Source organism: Dendropsophus ebraccatus, chromosome 5 (assembly GCF_027789765.1).
Source record: "Dendropsophus ebraccatus isolate aDenEbr1 chromosome 5, aDenEbr1.pat, whole genome shotgun sequence".
Classification (NCBI taxonomy): Eukaryota; Metazoa; Chordata; class Amphibia; order Anura; family Hylidae; genus Dendropsophus; species Dendropsophus ebraccatus.
The window spans coordinates 35,003,151-35,023,406 of record NC_091458.1 but is presented as its reverse complement, the minus strand read 5'-3'; the positions used below and the strand labels follow the sequence as shown (position 1 = coordinate 35,023,406).

General features: G+C 42.1%; 1 protein-coding gene across 3 annotated transcripts in view; it reads left to right on the top strand.

The window, feature by feature from the left end:
* The window catches only part of ATP8A2 (ATPase phospholipid transporting 8A2), a 476,575-nt gene that overhangs the window by 123,542 nt on the left and 332,777 nt on the right, over positions 1 to 20,256 (top strand). For all 3 annotated transcript variants that reach the window (XM_069969843.1, XM_069969844.1, XM_069969845.1), the window contains 5 exons: positions 830 to 935; positions 1,512 to 1,594; positions 3,695 to 3,744; positions 10,241 to 10,310; positions 17,668 to 17,752. In XM_069969843.1, coding sequence (XP_069825944.1) covers positions 830 to 935; positions 1,512 to 1,594; positions 3,695 to 3,744; positions 10,241 to 10,310; positions 17,668 to 17,752 — 394 coding nt within the window. The remainder of the gene's footprint in view (positions 1 to 829; positions 936 to 1,511; positions 1,595 to 3,694; positions 3,745 to 10,240; positions 10,311 to 17,667; positions 17,753 to 20,256) is intronic.

Here is a 20,256-nt window from a genome sequence, read left to right as displayed (position 1 = left end):
CCAAAGACGGCTACAAAAATGGTGGAACGTATGAAGGATAAAACCAGGAAAGACTAAATCTGTATAGTCTGGAAAGAAGGAAAAGGTGGAGAAAGATTGGTTGGTTGGTTGGAGAAAGATCAGAAGCAACATGAGAAAATATTACTTTATTGAAAGAGTAGTAGATACTTGGAACAAATTTGGAACCTGCCTGGTGTATGTATGTGTGTGTGTGTGTGTATATATATATATATATATATATATATATATATATATATATATATATATATATAATACATATATATATATATATAATCATACAATAATAAGGAAGGAAATAACATAAGGGTGGATTACAGTCTACAATCTTCTATGTTTCAAACCAGCTCCAAAAAGTGTTGGGACCCCCTTGTTCTAGAGATTGATTGGAGCGGGGGGGGGGGGGGGGGGGGGGGGGGGGGGTGTTGGACTAACCAACCTAATTCTTTTAGTATGGTATAGGCAAGTAATATGTCATCTCCTACTGTAGTAGAAAAATCCTTTCAAGACAGTCCCTTTTGGTTAGATAATCTAAGAAAGAAAAAGTTTGATCCAGCAGCAAGCGTTTAATCTCCCTGCAGCGCCCCTAGAGACATAATAAAGAATTACATGATTTTTATTGAAATCGTGAGATGTTATTCTCGGAACTGTTGGATCCTCCAGTATGAAAGGGCGCACTTTGCAACTCTGGGTGAACTAAAACTTTAACCCTCCCCCCTATAGTTTGAGACCCTTCACAACTAGTAAATGTTATTGCATCGTGTTGGTCTGTCCAGTCCCATTAATAACTAATAGCTAATGTTTATTTCAGCCGACAGCTTTGGTGATTAAAGAATTCCTTACATTACTGGCTGTGTGTCACACGGTGGTCCCCGAAAAAGAGGATGAAAAAATTATCTATCAGGCCTCCTCCCCAGGTGAGTGACCCTTCTTATGGGGTGTTATTCTGCTTAAAGCCCCTATTACACGGGGCGACATGGAGGCTGACAGCGCTCATTTGCTCCTCGTTCCCCGTGAGCTGGTAAGTGCAGGGGAGGCCGTGGGAAGCTGCGGTGGGGCTGCCCGGGTGATCATTAGATTGTCCGGGCAACCCATAGAGCATAGCGGCGGTTTGCTGCCGCTGCTCCTATTCCTCGGAGCATTGGCAGCATATCGCTGCGATCACAGTCGTTTGTCTTTCAACATCGTTCATGACGGCTGATCGTTGCCTTCTATTACACGGCACAATTATCGTCTGTAACGGCCGATATCGGACGAAGACAGCCGACAATCGTTCTGTGTAATAGGGCCTTTAGCTAGTAAGTGACAATTGTCTTCCTTATCATGGAGAGCTGATTTGCATACATCTTTCCCATGGAGTCTTGCCTGAAGATAATTCTCCTACACCACTTATCTCTTCACTGAAAATCAGAAGCCCCAGAACCAATAAAAAATAACTCATGTGAATTTATTGTAAGGCATTAATATAATCATAATCTAATTGTGTTCTGCAGATGAAGGAGCACTAGTAAAAGGTGCAAAAAAGCTGGGCTATGTATTCACCGGCCGAACGCCAGACTCCGTCATTATAGATGCCGTGAGTGCAATTGTTATTAATTTAATTAAATTTTTTTATTCATGTGCATGCATATTTTCAGCCACAAAAAAGACATTGTGATCCATTACTTGATCCATTTTTTCACATTTTCTAAAGCTTCTTTTGTCTAGAGATGAGCGAGTCTCGAGGGCGCTCGTGTCCCTCTGAACTTAAGTTGATGACATTTGGTTACCAAATAACCAGTGGTTGAAGCAGTTGGATGCAGTCCTGAGGCTGCCTAAAAGATATAGATACAGCCATAGACCATAGGCTGTTTCCATGTTTTCCCTAGGGCTGCATCCAACTTCTTTAGCCACCAGTAATCAAATGCCGCATGCTCGGGTTCGGAGCGGCCCGAGCGCGCTCAAGATTCGCTCATCTCGTCTTTTCAGGTGTCCTTCTTTTTGTTGCAGCAATCATATTACACACTTAGCAAACCAGCTGTTTTTCTGGCCTAAAAACTGCCCACAAAAAATGTGAAAAAGACTGTAAAGTTATGGTTTTAAAATTTTACTGGATGTGAACTAGCATCTCATTTTTTCATTCAGTAGAACTCATTAACAAAAAAGAAAGACTTTTAGGGGGATTTTTTTGAGATGCAAAATAAACGTTTTACATCTCGAAAAACAACCAAGAGTTCTCATGCTGTGGATAAAATGAGGCAGATGTAAGGCCGCCGTTCATTCGCAAACTGCCCTGACTAGCAAGTCAGTGAAGTCAGTAAGTTTTCTAAATTTAGTGTAAATTGTCAGTGGCGGAGCAATTTTGCAGGAAACAGCAGTTTGCCAAACAGCCATTGACACTATGGGTGCGTTCACAAGTACAGGATCCGCAGCAGATTTGATGGCTCAGATATCAATGTAAATAACTAAATAACTGAACACAGCATCAAATCTGGGCCATCAAATCTTTTGTGGATCTGCTGCGGATCCTGTAGGTGTGAGCGCAGTCTTTAAATAGGAATACCGACATTTTGGTTTTGTTCTTTATATTTCTTAAAGTTACATAACTTTACAATATATTTTAATTAAGTAACAGCAGTGAGGGATGATATGGCCCCTCTGCCACCACCAATGGCTTTGTTGGAAACTGCAGGTTTGCTCAAGCCATGGTCCTGACTGCATACAGTGGTGAAATACTGAGCCTTCCCTTATGTCTATTCTAATGCATGTTAGCATTAGAATAAACAATACACTTGGGGAAGCTGTATGTGTCAATAGTACTGCAGCAGTGGCACATCCCTACTTCCTCTGCTAGAGGGTGCCTCAGCTGAAGTGCTGCTGACACAGGCAACTTCCCCAAGTCTATTGTCTATTCTAATGCTAACATGCATTAGAATAGACGTATGGGGAGGCTTAGGGCCCTATTACAGGGGACAATTACCCTGCAAAAAATCGTTATATCGTTCGAGTTTAAATGATAATCGTCCTTTGTAAGTGCAGGCAACGATCGAGGCAAAAATCGATTGTCTGACATTGATCGTTGATTTTAGATCTGACCCTAAAATCATCATCAATCGTTCGCTGTAATTCCGCATTTGTTCACTAATCGTTCAGTGCAATTGCACACTGTTCATTCTTTTGCTGGGATCATATGGAGTCAACGATCGTAGTCGTTAATCGTTAAAAAACGCTAATTCTTATAGGACCCTTAGTATCTGTATCTCTGTCAGGCCAGGGCTTGAGCAGCTGAGGGTCTGTTCCGCACCTTACTGCTGCCACTCAATGTAAAAATGTGAAAAAAAACAAAAAACAAAAACATACAATAACAATGTTAATAAAGAAATCAAGTGGGTCAGAAGGATACTAATTCTTAAGGAGAGGCATATCTGCATATCTGCATATCTGTTTTTTAAAGAAATAAAGTTTGCAGCTAAGTTTAGGTTGAAAACCACACCAACTTTGCATCTCACCCCCATTTTTCAGCAATATGAGAACCTTTCTGGAGTCTATGATGCATTGGAGCTGGGGTTGACCATAGATGTTAGGAGGAATAAAGCATGTAGAGCTATATTATTTCCTGTCCACTAGATGGCAGTGTTACCACAATGAAATCAATTGCCTAGGAGGAAAAAAAAACTTTTCCATTTTCTTTTCATAGATGGGGACCGAACAGAGCTTTGAACTTCTCAATGTCCTGGAATTCTCAAGGTAACTTTAGCCGTTGCTTATCATTCATGTAATTGCACATCTCACCCATGCAGCGTGTTTATCTTTTTGTTCCCGCTATCTGTTAGTTCAATCAATATTCCGCTCGGTAATGTATATTATTAAACCATTATTTGATCATCGAGAGGGGAGCTGTGTACTGGCTCTCCATACCCCTCTTACCGCAAGGAAAATATTTCCAGCAAATGAAAGAGAACACAGAGGATCTTTTACACATCTTATGTTCAAGCATAATAAACTTCAAGAGGGGAAATAATGAACCAATTATTAGTAAGTCCTAAGGTAAATGATTCTTTCTTATTCTGAAGTTCTGATGTATCAGAAACGTTCATTTATTCAGATGTGGTGGGATCCGATGTCCAAGGATGAAAGACCGAAAGGGATTAATCTAGTAATAGGGGGACAAAAGTAATAAGCTAACGCAAAGAAGAGATAGGTTTAAGCAGGAATTCCATATTCAATGGTGTTTGTTTGCCAGGAAATACACTCACCGGCCACTTTATTAGGTTCACCTGTCCAACTGCACGTTACCACTTAATTTCTAATCAGCCAATCACATGGCGGCAACTCAGTGCATTTAGGCATGTAGACATGGTCAAGACAATCTCCTGCAGTTCAAACCGAGCATCAGTATGGGGAAGAAAGGTGATTTGAGTGCCTTTGAACGTGGCATGGTTGTTGGTGCCAGAAGGGCTGGTCTGAGTATTTCAGAAACTGCTGATCTACTGGGATTTTCACGCACAACCATCTCTAGGGTTTACAGAGAATGGTCCGAAAAAGAAAAAACATCCAGTGAGCGGCAGTTTTGTGGGCGGAAATGCCTTGTTGATGCCAGAGGTCAGAGGAGAATGGGCAGACTGGTTCGAGCTGATAGAAAGGCAACAGTGACTCAAATAGCCAACCGTTACAACCAAGGTAGGCAGAAGAGCATCTCTGAACGCACAGTACGTCCAACTTTGAGGCAGATGGGCTACAGCAGCAGAAGACCACACCGGGTGCCACTCCTTTCAGCTAAGAACAGGAAACTGAGGCTACAATTTGCACAAGCTCATCGAAATTGGACAGTAGAAGATTGGAAAAACGTTGCCTGGTCTGATGAGTCTCGATTTCTGCTGCGACATTCGGATGGTAGGGTCAGAATTTGGCGTCAACAACATGAAAGCATGGATCCATCCTGCCTTGTATCAACGGTTCAGGCTGGTGGTGGTGGTGTCATGGTGTGGGGAATATTTTCTTGGCACTCTTTGGGCCCCTTGGTACCAATTGAGCATCGTTGCAACGCCACAGCCTACCTGAGTATTGTTGCTGACCATGTCCATCCCTTTATGACCACAATGTACCCAACATCTGATGGCTACTTTCAGCAGGATAATGCGCCATGTCATAAAGCTAGAATCATCTCAGACTGGTTTCTTGAACATGACAATGAGGTCACTGTACTCCAATGGCCTCCACAGTCACCAGATCTCAATCCAATAGAGCATCTTTGGGATGTGGTGGAACGGGAGATTCGCATCATGGAAGTACAGCCGACAAATCTGCGGCAACTGTGTGATGCCATCATGTCAATATGGACCAAAATCTCTGAGGAAAGCTTCCAGCACCTTGTTGTATCTATGCCACGAAAAATTGATGCAGTTCTGAAGGCAAAAGGGGGTCCAACCCGTTACTAGCATGGTGTACCTAATAAAGTGGCCAGGGAGTGTATGTTAATAGTTATCCCAAAATTAAAAGTTATCACATGATAGGGGATATCTAGCTGATGACTGCTGGGACCCCACTAATCGAGAAAACAAAGGTCCCACTTAGTGTCTATGGGTATTGAACCCACAGCCACCAGTGATGTTCAGAAGTCCCACAGAGAATAAATGTATGGACAATCCTTCTGTAAATAGGGGCCTGCACCACTGTAGGAAGTTCTTGATCCTGGGCTACACTAGGATGAGGTGTCTGGAGGATGGATCCAGCATAGTGTGTGCAAAAAAGACACAATCCTGATGTATTGGCACACGGTCGTGTCTGTTATCTCCTACCTGCTGCAGGTGGGTCTGTCCTGTGGTCATCTGTACGCGCTCCTGCTTTTACTTAATATGCTTGTCTTTTGGCAATGTTTCCTGTTCTCAGCCAGCCTTCTTGAGGATTGGGCTCCCTCTAGTGGCAGGCGTGCACCTGTTAACCTGTATTTATAGCTCAGCCCACAGGTTCTGTAACATTTCAGGTTGTTCACCTAAGGGTATATATAGCCACAACCTCCACACCTGTGACCGCAGAAGAAGAGCATCTAGTTCCAGGCTCCTGTACTTCTTCACTACCATCAGTCGGTGGTCACCGGGCACTTTCTCTGAGGGTAGCGACCTGGGAGTTTCCCGCAGAGAAGCCCATCCTGCCTTGCGTCGGCTCTGGTGAAAACTGGGGGCTCCTTAGACTCCTTGGATAAGTTTCATTAGCACTCCTAGATGATCCACCTCCTCGAGTCTGCTTCATCCATTACACCTGAAAAGACTTTAGGATATTGGTACACTGGTGAGGCCATGTGGTTAAAACTTACTTGCAGCAGAATTTGCTGGTAGCAGGGAGACTGAACTAGGCCTCAGGCCCCCTTCACATGTCTGTGAAATTTACATGATTTCTTATCAGGAAATCAGGGTAAATTTCTGGACCCATAGGGTACCCTTAAAGATTTTTCCTGAAAGGTGTCCATGCCGGAAAATATCTCTGTTATATCTCTGAAAATCTCAGAATTCCGGACAGCTCTGGATGCACATACAGAATCTGTCTGGAATTCCAGATGCATAGTATGGTAGCCTGCGCCAGCACCCGGATTAATGCTGCCGGCCCTTTAACTGTACAGTATGCGCTCCTAATCAAGCGCGCATATAATTTAATACGGCACTGTGATTGACCAGGCCAGGAGCTGAAAGTCAATCACTTTTGTGGCCGGAGGCACCATTACACCTCTGGCCAAAAGAGGCCCTCAACATTGCAGCACACCAGAAGACAGAGGTAGATGCCGGAGGAGGATACAATATGCTGATTGCAGCAGGTGAGTATGTTTTTTTTTTTTTTTTTTTTTTTAACTCCTCCAACTCTACGGCCAGGAACCACTGATGGTTTCCTGAAGCCTCCTGAAAGGCTTCCTCATCAGTGTTTTCTGCTCGTAAAAACAGCCACGGATGTGTGAAGGGGTCCTAAGCCCTTTTTTTTTTAATGCTTTAGAGTTTAGATTGGTAATTAGGTTGGTAATTAGAGTTTAGATTGGTGTACTATAGCACACTGCATAGATTAGTTGGACACTACACTTGTACGCTCTTTTGTTTGTATCGGGATATGCTTTTATGGTATTATGGATCACTTGACTAATACAGCCAGGGCCGGCGTCAGCACAAGGCTTACCTGGGCAAGTGCCAGGGCCCACAGCATCTCTAGGGGCCCAGAGAGGGAGAGAGGCCCGGTTTTCTGATGTTCAGCCCCCTCAATGTAGTGCAGGGTGAGAACTGAACATCAGAAGACAAAGGAGATGGAGCAGGACCTGCACAAAGAGAGAAAATGGATAAGGACCTGATCACATGACCTAAAGGTCCTCAATCTCACAGTGTGGAGAGCACCTGACAGAGAGGAAGAGGGAGAAGACTGAGCTGTAAGTGCCGTGTGTCGGTGTCAGTCAGTCAGTGTCAATAATGTATGTTTGTACATGTAAGTGGTGTCTCATGTTATTGTGCATAGTGTGTAAATGAGGGGCCCGCTGAGGCTCTGTCGCCCAAGAGCCCGCAAAAACCTTGAGCCGGCCCTGAATACAGCATACATTTATTCTGTATGGAGTACTTGTATTTTTGTTGGTGGGGGTTATAAGTGTTTCATTCTTTTCACATGGCCTATCAGGAGACAGACAATCGTAAATGCTAACACCTCTGGTCTCAACCAGGCAAACTAGTCCTTCTTCAGAACATTCTGATAACTTCTCATAGAAACTAATCTGAGGGAAGGTAATGTGACCATGGTCACTGAGCAGCATATGATGCATTCCTCGCCAGTCAGCAAGTACAGGAGCAGGAAATCCTGTCTAACAAGAGTTCTTAAAGAAATCACAAAGAGATGGATTCCTAGATTCAAATCCCTTCAAGGATGACCACTGCGTGAAGTTTCTATATCCCCCCCATGTTTGCACAGGTTTCCTCTAACATTCCAGAACATACTGATAGGTGAATTAGGATTTAGATTGGAGTGAGGACAAGCTCTGTACAGCGCTGTGGAACATGTTGGCTCTATATAAATAAAGGAATTACTAATGTTGAAGACAGGAATACAGCTTTAAAGCCATAGCCGTATGACATCACCTACAACCAGCAAATTACAGCAACATTACTCTATATATTCCATGCAAAGTCAAGAACTGGAATAAATTCTATTCTGCACCAAGTCCTCATTAATCCTGCGACCAGGCCAGGCTTCCCGGACCAGAAGACCTCATTTCCATCACCTTTAATGTCTTCTAGAAAAGCAACTAATGAGGAACCCACATCCAGGTCCTCCTGCCAAACAAAAGTCATGAGCCATACTCGTCCACCGAGCCAAATTGTGTGTTTGTAGAAAGAGCAGATCATCTTGTTACTCGCTGCCCCCATAGACCGTGCTGTTCACAGAGACGTACATGGTGAAATGTGAACTAATAACCTTCCAACCCATGGTCTATGTATATGTGTAATGACGTTATTAGCTAAAGTCCCCCTGACTGTCTGAAATATATATATATATATATATATATATTATAGTAAAATCCTGGGATTTACTCCAGTGGCGGAAACATTAAATTGTAACTTTCAATTACTCGTGATATATATGGGGGCTCGGTGGGGACGTGGATGATCTGAGGCAAAGTCAACTGTAATAGATTTGAGAAAACAAACCCCAAAATGGTCCTTTGTGTCCGTGAGGTCAGAGGTTAATAACTTGAGATTTAAGGTGGCTTCTGAGAGGCAGGTCCATGGGGTCTCAGTGGCAGATTGAGTGGAGTGGACAGCGCTTTGATCTTATGGAAGATGCGTTTAACTTTCTATCCCCTTTGTTTTATGTAAAGCTCTACAACTTTCTATTATACAGTCCTTTCTGAGAAAATTATACAAAAAATGTACAGGGTCTGAGCATTCAGACTTCCAGCGATCTCATTGTATAGCTGGGAAAAGCCCACAGCTGAGCACTTCTCTCCCCAGCTCCTTGCATGTGACAAGCTCTATACACTCATAATGGAGCTGATCTTGAGACCGCTCCCCCCCCCCCCCCAGCATTGCAGTACATGAGTGATGTCCTCCTGGAGGAGGACACTGCTACAGGTGTGTATGTTTCTTTTTTTTCTTTTTCCTTTACGGTCAGGAAGCACTGATGGTTTCCTGAAGCCTCGGCCACATAGGTGTAACGGGGGCCTGAGACATAAACACCCTGCGGGGTTGAAATGTAGCAGGTATATACTTGGATTTCTAATAAAGATGTATAGGTTTTCTGCACTTGTTTGAATGTTTCTGCTATATTTCAGAAAGTTTTTTTTTTTTTATAATGGCAGGGACACTATGAATCGTTGTTTAGTATTGCATTGTACTTATTTTGACAGAAATATAAATGTGTCCAGTAGGTGTTTAGCAAATGTTGCTCAGTTTTTCTTCTGCGACCTCCATGTTATCACATATAGATGTAGCCAACCCCTACGTCATTGGTGGTGCACTACTCTTTATAGTGGCCATGGAAAGTATGTACGATGCAGGTACTCTTTCCAGTCTGACACAGTGCTCTCTGCTGCCACCTCTGTCCATGTCAGGAACTGTCCAGCGCATCAGCAAATTGCCATAGAAAACCTCTCCGGCGGATCATTATATCTTATATGTGTTTAACCTGCTGATTATGTTTTTGTATTCTGATGTTTATCTTTCTTATGACTTTGTGCAGTCCAATGTTTGGGACTGTCTAGTTCATTTATTGTTCTCCTACCAAATAATCATATGGCCTATGTTAATAAAATTATTGTATTATGGATGACTATTTGGTATATAACAAAAAATATATATTGAAACAGAAAACCCCTCCTGCTCTGGACAGTTCCTGACATAAACAGAGGTGGCAGCAGAGAGCACTGTGTCAGACTGGAAAGAATAGATCACAAGACACAAGAATACACCACTTCCTGCAGGACATAAAGCAGCGGATAAGTACTAGAAGACTTAATATTTTGAAATAGGAGTAAATTACAATTCTGTATAACTTTCTGAAACCAGTGGATTTGAAAGATATTTTTTTTTCACCCTTTAACCTCCAAATTTATCACAAATCATCTTAGAAGATTGATCAGGAGAGTAGCTGGATATCAAGCCCACCATGAATGAGTTAGAGCTGCTTGGAAATAATTTCTATTCACTGACAGCAAGCAGTATACTGTAAATGTGCCATTAATATGACTACTAACTTATTACAATAAGAATATTGTTTGTTTCAGCAACAGGAAGAGAATGTCTGTGATAGTCCGGACACCGTCAGGACATCTTAGACTCTACTGTAAAGGAGCGGTGAGTATTTCTGGTTTGTAAGAGTACACTATGATTTTTCTTACTATAGGTAGTGTCACTTTAAGAAGCATCAGACTATCGGTGCTAATACCCCCATAGTGTGCCTCATAGATATAATAGTGTATCTTATTTTTGTCAGTGGTTGAAGTCTTCTCTGCATTTGTCCCCATGACGACATTTTCTGTTCCTGTAATTTAGCTGTATAAGTTCTATCATAGGACCGTGGGGCCTTATAATAATAAATTAAATCTCTATTTTAATTTCCTATCCTATACTAGGAAATGGAAAGCTGACATCTGATTGGTTGTTATGAGCCCCAACACTAATAAAGAGCTGCCAAAGTCCATGAACCAGAAGTGTTGTCATGGGAACACAGACACACAAACTGGGCAAGTAGTCTGTCTGTAGCATCAACTGGGGATCAGGGGGGAAAGAATTCTTTATCTAAATAAATGAATGGTTTTGAGGATCACAATTAATCCATAATCATAGTTACATTGGGAGGTTATAATGACAGATGGAAAATGGTTCAGCCTATGTTAGTGGTCACAAAGGATTTCATTGCCCTGTGAGATAACGTTGACTATATAATCACCCTTGTTTTATGCTCTCATCGAGGGGATACATTACCCCCTTAGCTCAAAGTAGCATTGGGGCTTCTGTATACAATGGAAATACATAACTGTACCTGTCACTCAGCAAATGGCACCAGTGCTCAATGGACCTCATAGACTAACATCACCTGTTTATAGTGGGTAATATGCAGCTGATAGCTATAATGTAAACTCATGGAAGATCCAGTCAGCTGGCGGAAAAGAGTCTGCTTGTTCATCAGCCGATCGCTGACCCCTTTTACACGAGTTATGAGGTGTAAGCATTTAAAAGGGTCCTGTAAAAGGGCCTTAAAGGGAATCTGTCTCTAGGTTTGTGCTGCCTTAAATGAGGGCAGAATAAACTAGTGACAGAAATGCTGAGCAGATCGGTGTATTACTTACATCATTCTGTTCAGCCGTTCTCCTAATGTGCAGGAGAATGGGCTTCTTGTCACACTACTCCCTCCATCCTCCAGCTGCTGTTTGACAGCTGTCTGCCTATACACAGTGTAGATAGACAATAACTGAAAGAAAGAAGTTGCATCCACCAAAACTTTCTTCACAATCTTTTATATCTTCATCTTAGAAAAATGGACATAGTGCGGACATATAGTGAGCAGAATCTAGACACGCACCGCTCCGTGTGTCTAGCGTCTGCTCACTATATGTCCGCACTATGTCAGTTTTTCTAAGATGAAGAAATAAAAGATTGTGAAGACAGCTTTGGTGAGTGCAACTTCTTTCTTTCCTTCAGTTATTGTGGCTTCATGCTGGACTGTGTATTTTGATTAGCACCGCTAAGCGTTGGTCCGGCAGCCGTCTGCCAGTGGATACGCTTTGTTCTATGCCTCGGTGTTGCCGCTATTTCCTTTCTTCTATATATTTGACAGTATTGCTAGACCACTGGCAATCAGCCACCAGTAAGCAGAGGTAGCTGGTGCTCATGAATATTGAGGATTACTGAGCACACGCACATAATTGAGAGGATTACTTATTGTCCATGTTATTCAGAAAGATATCTCTGGATAAGCTGCATAGAACAATGTAAGTGATACATCATTCTGTTTAGCTTCTCCGTCACTAGCTTATGCTACTCTTAAGGCCCTATTACACGAAACGATTATCGGCCGATATCAGCCGTTATGGGCGATAATTGTCTCATGCAATAGAAGACAATGATCAGCCTATATGAACGCGCCCCCCCACCGGCTTTTACCCGCTTGCTGCCTAGCAAAGTGATCGCTAAAGAACAGAAAATGTCAGCTTATTAGGCTTAGTGGCCAGAATGCAATCCGTAAGATTTCAGGATCGTTCTTTAATATTCTAGTGACATAGAATATGTAGAAAATTACTAAATTGCTAAAAAAAAAAATTATAATCTAATATACGGAAATGTAAGGGTCTGAATGAACGTTTCAATCATTTTTTTTTGTGTACTTATGTCTCCTGCAATTTTCCTAACTAATAAAATTCTCTGAGGTGATTAATTCCATGGTGAGTAAATGGGGTTGTTCTGGAGAGTGTTATAATGTAAAATTAACACAACATCAAATCACATATTAAAAATAATGGAGGCTCCGGGGAAGGTTTGTAAACGTGTTTCCCAGAAATGAGACCACATAATCCAACCTGCCCATTCCATCCCGATTGTACGACACCACAAAGCATTGCATTACACTTACTCAGTGCACCGCCGCAGAGGTTTCCTTTATGTGATTTATTACATGATTGGTTTAAGCGCTTTCTCAGAGCCGCCTCTGGTTACAGAAATCATCATCCATGTTAATTTGGGAATAAAAAAAAATATATATTGATTTTGGAAAGGTTGAGGAGAATGTTCCTATGGGAGACTGAGCTTCTAATTGGGGTCTCATGTCCAGAAGTGGTTTCCATCGTGTAATTTCAGAAGGATTGTTCAGTATTAGTCACGCAGCGTAATAAAGGAATATGGAGGTAAATGATCCTTACACTTGTGGTGTCTTCACATCTGCATTTGGCCCAGCCAGGGGATCTGGCCAAGTTTTCTGCAAGACTAGAGCAGTATGCAACCCTATTCACACCATCGAAATGATGGAAACCCAATGGACCCCATTATACACCCGCTGAATGTTTTACGCATCATTTCTATATATTCTTAGTAAATAGAACATATATAATATTATTTCTCTGGTTTATACACTCCATTTTTATACTAGGGATTTCTATGCAAATTGTACTGTATTTCATTACATGCCCTCCAAGTGTCAACTTCCATAGACAGCCCATTGATTTCACTGGCCATCTTGTAATGCACAGCTGACGTTCAGCTGAATGTTTGGTGTTCTAGCAGTAGGGTCTTAAAGGCTTATTCCCACATTCTGTGGGAAGGTGCAAAGTACGAAGTTCCTGGGTTCATGTATAAAATTAATGCCGGGAGCTCTGACACTGTTAAATGTTTGCGCTGGTCCAGACTGTAGCGCAAACACTTAAACAGTTTCTGAGCTCCCGGCATCATAATGGTACATGAGCTCCAAACTCTGTTCTGTAGCACATTGTCCGTGTTTACAGACTGAGCACAGAACATGGGAACACATTTAGGGTGGCAGCCAAGTAAGGCCGATAGTTGTTTAGTGTAATAGGGTCATAACTAAATCAATGACCGATCCATTAGATTCGGCTTTGGCGATCGCTAGCCCTTTGGCCCGTTCACACTACGGAATCAGCCCCAAAATTCCACCCCTGCCTGCGGACTCACCGCCGAATCCCGCTTGCCATCAATTGACATGTCAATCCTCTGAGCAGAGAGATGCAGAGGTTCACTAGGCCACCCACTGAAAGAGATAGCAGACGGAATTTGGTGCGGAGTCTGTGTGTGGGGGTTCCAAGCTGAATTTCTGCGCTGATTTCCTAGTGTGAACGGGCTCTACCTTTAGATTCACTGAACTCTACAAGACACTGATAGCCGTACAGTAAATGTAATGGCATACAGTATGACCTGGATATATATATAGAGTGGTACCTTGGCTTAAGAGCAACTTAGATTAAGAGCATTTTGGTTTAAGAGCTCACACTTTTTCAAAATTGTGACTTGGTTTAAGAGCATTTCTTTGGTTTAAGAGCTCCCTGTACTGGGTGGGAGAAGGGAGTGAAGGAGGGGTATATTCTGTATAGCGAGGTCTACAGCACTGTCTACAGCACTGTACTCTGACCCACGAAGTCTCCCTCACCTTCCAAATCATAGCAGATCCACTTCAGGCTGGGGCTTACATCAGTGGACAAAACTGTGGAGGTAATCTCTCCATAGCTGTAACCCCTCTCTCCCCAGACAGAGAGCGCTGCTATACTGTGCCCACATCTGTCCTGCTCATTCCTTCATGCTCCCTGCAGTCTCTGTTAGTCCTGATTGGTCCATGCTGAACACACACCCCTTCCCCATTGCTGTCATGTGACCACACAGACCTCTGGCAGCAGCCCCGCTTCTCTATTCTAGCCTGTTGTACTACACTACTGCATTATGGGGATCTGCAGCTCCATCCTTTATCTACAAACTGCTGCTGTGTTATCAGGTTCATGCACTTACTATACATTATACTTCACATGCTGATTGCTATACTGTACAGTAACTTATAATATCACATAATCAGCTGTTTATGATTGTTTTTCATCTGTTTTACATGTTATTCAGAATATAAAATCATTAGTTTTGGGGTGTGGAACCAATTGTCTGATTTACATAATTTCTTATGGGAACTTTTGCTTTGGTTCAAGAGTGGATTTGGATTACAAGCACAGTCCTGGAATGAAGTATGCTTGTAATCCAAGGCACCACTGTATGTATGTATGTGTGTGTGTGTGTATATATATATATATATATATATATATATATATTGTATAGAATGGTATAACTTTTCAGTCTACAATAAATAACTTTATTTGTTCTGAAATCAGAGTTATTAATCCCTGAAATAAATAAGACATGACATTAGCTCCTATTTCCATAAAGCCTCCTTTCATTATTATAGGGATGATTTAGTGCATATGCTATGGAGATCCTCAGAAGCATGTAGCAGAACAAGGTCTTGGCGTATAATGACTAATTTAGATGAATTGTTGGCTGGAGAGGGTTTTTCGCCTATAATAGATAAGGATGTGCATAATTTATTCCACTTAGAAATCCCCTCTTTTCTGAGATCACATAGCAATGATAACACTTCTTTATGGCTAACCACCCCTGCATATGATTATTATATGTGATTTATACATAGGATTTATCCCCGGTGTCATAATGACTTATAAGTCCTGTAGGCCTGACACAATCCAGAGGCAACATACCAGACGAGCCCTTTTGTCTCCAAGATGAAGATAAGCATTGCGTTTCCATTAGGCACATTACGCATTCGTATATATCAAACTTATCAAGACACTTTTCCCAAGCCTAGCCTTTTATATTGTAATACATCAGCTTGTGACATCCAGTGCATGGACATTCCACAATAGCCTTTTATTATGGAGTCAGATACTTTATGATAATTGTATAGGATGAATTAAGCTGAAAAGATACTTAAAGCTTCTTGAAAGCATGCTAAATAAGATGTGACCATCTATGGTTAGATATACTATATCACTATAGAGCCGTAAGGATATCATGGTCTAGACAAGGAATGAATCAAGATGTGTATCTTCTACCTCTGACGCCTACTACCACTCCATTACATGGCGGGTGTAAGACCTGCGTCCCCTCACTATTGGTTAATGGGGTTATCCAAGGATAACAACTTTTCAGCGACCCACAGGATAGGGGATATGTAGAGATGAGCAAACTTCAATTTTGTTCAGTTCATCCGAACCTAAACTCTCGGCATTTGATTACTGGTGGCTAAAGAAGTTGGATGCTGCCCTAGAAAGCATCCTGGAAAACATGGATACATCCATAGGCTATATCCATGTTTTCCAGGACTCCCAAAGGCATCCAGCTTCTTCAGCCACCAGTAATCAAATGCCAAGAATTCAGGTTCACATAAACCCGAACATACTTGAAGTTCGCTCTTCTCTAGTGATAAGTAACTGACCCCCCAAGTGAATAGAGTGGCAGTCCAGTATGCATGCTGCCATTCCACTTATTTACTCTAGGAGTGCTACAGATAGCCATTAGTTGCATATCACTATTAGTTCCATAGAAAGTGTGAATGAGGCTGCCACTTCCAGTGGCTATAAGCAAATCAGAAGGAGTCAGGGGCTCTGGGACTGGAGGAGTGGAATATGCATCTTTCAGACATTTAAAGCATCCTTTTTATGTTAAATATTTTTTCAAAGATTTTTTTGTAAGCTGAGACTTCCTGTTGTGTACAGATCATTTCCCTGCAGTGCCCTTCTTATCATCACATACAGGAGTAGAATGACAGGTGACACCAGTATATAGATAACAGAAGTACCCACAATAGTTGCTGAGCACACCTAGAAGCCCAAGCAAGATGGCAGCCGAAATAAAATTTAAAGCGACTCTGTACCCACATTCTGCCCCCCCCCCCCATTGCTTGTATCGTCGGATAGCTGCTTTTTATTTAAGATCTGTCCTGGCGTCCTTTTGGCAGGTGATACAGTTATTGTCCTAAAGAACAACTTTTAAATTTGCAGCCCTGTGTCAAATTGGCGTGGCTTAGAGTGTCTGTGCCTAAGGTTCATACAAGTGATGATTAGGACAAGTGCTGCCCAGGGGTGTTCCTAATGGTGAAGAGGGTGGGGAGGAGGGACAGAGAGGCGGTGCGAGCCTTAAAAGTTGTTTTTTAGGACAATAACTGTATCACCTGCCAAACAGACCCCAGGACAGATTTAGGATTAAAAGCAGCTATCCGAGTCACTTTAGTAAAATAAAAATTAAATCAGAAAATAGAAACAGATTAGAAAAAAGAGAATATTTTAGTACCTGGCTCTGATCAGTAAAAAAAAAAAAAAATAATAATAATCTAGGCGATACATTTTGTAGAAACAGGGCTCCTGACCAGAAATCTACACCTGCTATAGATTTCTGACATTATTTGTGTGCGTAAATCTGGCACCGTAGGGGGCCACACTTCCTACCTGCTCACCACCACCACCAGCCCATCAGGCGAGCAGAGGATACGGCTGTCGTAAGCCAGGGAAAAGGAACTATAATCTTGCAGCATGGATCACCCATAGAAGTCTATGGATCCATCTGTAATTTTTGCGAATCCATAATTTTTTTTGTCAGATGAGAGATCTATAACATACTCAAAAAATACGGATCAACATTATTTAACTATCACCTTCCCATTTTTTTGTGGATCCTCAAAGAAAATACGAATTATGGATGCACTGTAGAGAAATTTTTTGTGGATTTCAGACGACGATTGCAGACATGATACGTGGTCCTTAAAGTGACTATACCACCAGGCCCAGGCTGAAGCACTGGAGGCGGGCTGACCCACTCTTAATGGGAAGAAACTCTAGCCCCTCCATGACGTTACTCTATTAGAATCAATAGAACCCTATCATAGAGGGGCTAGGATTTCCTCCCACTAAGGGTGGGTCGGCCGCCTCCAGTGCTTCAGCCTGGGCCTGGTGGTACAGTCACTTTAAAAACTACCGAGCATGTAAATGAGGCCTAAGGTTCTCTGTGAGCCCATAAGTAATGGATATATAGAATATGGGATGAAAATAAGGTCCTGATGACCTTCTGTTACTCTCGTGGGCCAGCGTCTGCATCTGTATTTACAGGCCACTTAAAGCTGAAATAATTTTCAATTTTTTTTTCATTTTTTCATAAGGATAACGTTATATTTGAGAGGCTGTCAAGAGAATCCCAGTTCATGGAGCAGACATTAAACCATCTTGAACAATTTGCTTCTGAAGGTAAATCACATGATTGCTATTGTTCATGCCTCTTACTGTTGTACAATGTGATTTCATGACTGATGGCATATTGCTTAACCTGATTATCCCTGAGGATTGTAGGTGTAATATCCTGATGATAGTAATGTCATTGTACTGTGATGGTTGACTCACCAACCCAAGAAGGAGAACAGCAAGACACAGACGGTGGGAGGTGATTGACATGTGAGGGGATTTTGTCGTTTTCTGGTCCTTTCACTATAAACGTTGCTTCTGCTGACAGGAAAGGAGCGAGGAAGGTTGAGGAACACAACCATTGTACACGTCTACGCCATTCATATGTATAGTTATGAGAAGAAGCCAGAAATACCATCAAAACAATACCTGTACAAATATAGGAAAAAATGTTCTAGACAGAGACAATGAGAGATGCAGCAACAGCTCAAGTCATTGTGCAAGTGTCATGTCAGATTCTAAGCTTTATAAGTACAGCTTGTGGCTAGACAGGATGTGGGCTCTGATACTATATACCTACTGTCCCCATCACACCAGTGTTAGCTCTATTTTCCCCGGCATCAATTGTGTTTAATTGGCCAGAATATTGTACCCAAGAATAGAAAGGTTGATGGAAATGGCATCCATCAACTAGATCATAGCAGATCATAATGCATCATGGAAGCGTGAAAATGATGATGCCATAGTGAGCACAGCCTAACTTGGGATTGCTATAGAATGGTAAGGGTGAGCTAGATATTTACTAGATACGGACCCTTATTTAAAGCAACTCTGTACCCACAATCTGTCACCCGCAAACCCCTTGTACCTTCGGATAGCTGCTTTTAATCCAAGATCTGTCCTGGGGTCCGTTCGGCAGGTGATGCAGTTATTGTCCTAAAAAACAACTTTTAAACTTGCAGCCCTGTGCCAAACGGCCGTGGCTTGGAGTATCTGTGCCCTAACCTTGCACCACCCCTCCGTCCCTCCTCCCCACCCTCCTCATCATTAGGAATGCCACTGGCAGGATTTTTCCTATTCCTCTGCAGTGAAAACTACACAGGTGCCTTAACAATGCAGCCCATGTTGCCGTGCTCACACAGCTGATGAATAGGAGAAATCCTGCCTGGGGCATTCCTAATAATGAAGAGGGTGGGGAGGAGGGACAGAGAGGGTGTGTCAGACTAATGCGCACACACACTCTAGGCCAAACAGACCCCAGGACAGATCTTGGATTAAAAGCAGCTATCTGAAGGTACAAGCGGTTTGGGGGGGTGGGGGTTGGTGAGATTGTGGGTACAGAGTCACTTTAACAGTAAGTCAATGCTTGTAAACAGCAGGTGGTCTGTGGATATACATAGAAATCACATTGGTTGGTGAAGTTCCTAATACTTTGTTTATATAACAGAGCTGTGTGTGTGACTCTATGTAGCAGAGCTGTGTGTGTATGTCTCTATGTAGCAGAGCTGTGTGTGTATGTCTCTCTGAATGTAGCAGAGCTGTGTGTGTATGTCTCTCTCTATGTAACAGAGCTGTGTGTGTATATCTCTATGTAGCAGAGATTTTTTTATGGTGATGTAGCAGATGTATTTGTGTGTCTGTGGGTATTTTTATGTAGCAGAGCCGTGTGTGTCTCTATATGTAGTAGAGTTGCTTGTGTAGGATGATGTTGCATAGGTCTCTGTATATTAATTTAGCAGTACTTTGTCTGTGGGTATGTTTAGCTCTGTGTGTGTGTGGGTTGATATAGCAGAGCTGGGTGTGTATTGCACAAGCTGCAGATCTGTGTATGTATGGGTATAAGTTAATGTAATGGAGTGTGTTAAAGTGGACCTGTCATTTCAAGAAACTTTGACTTCTTCACTGCATTCATTCCTCTACTGCCTTAGACCACTAGGGAAATGAAATAGCATGAATTTTTTTTCCTGTTTTCAGTTGTCTTAACCGTCTTATCGTCAAATATAAGCAAAAAATATAGTAATATATCATATAACAGTTATTAGTTGGGTACACATCAGAGGTGGTCATATTATGCTACCCAGTGGATGTGTGGTTGTTAAATAATTATGATAATAATATTTAATTGTATAGCGCCAACAGATTCCGCATTTACCGCATAAACAGATTCCATATATTGGATAGAGTACACGGGAGCCAACACATTTCAGGCTTTTCACTATATTGTAACTAAAGTACACAAGATTTTTTAGACTGTTAGACTATGTTCACACAGTGTATTCTTTTTTAGACAAGAACAGCCATTGTTGTCGATTACAGTATAACGACTGTTGTCCTTGTCAGAAAAGAATACACTCTGTAGAATCCTATGGGGAACAGCACTGTATTGCACAACGGCCGCTGTTCCCGCACGGGCATGAAAATAATTGACTTTTGTCAATTATTTCCTGCTGGCAGCCTGTGAACAACGGCCGTTGGTCACAGTCTGTTCACATAATGTATGGCTGTTCTCACGGCCGTAAATTGTATTACGGTCAACACCCAAATGTGCCCGCATTCCAGTTAGAATAAAG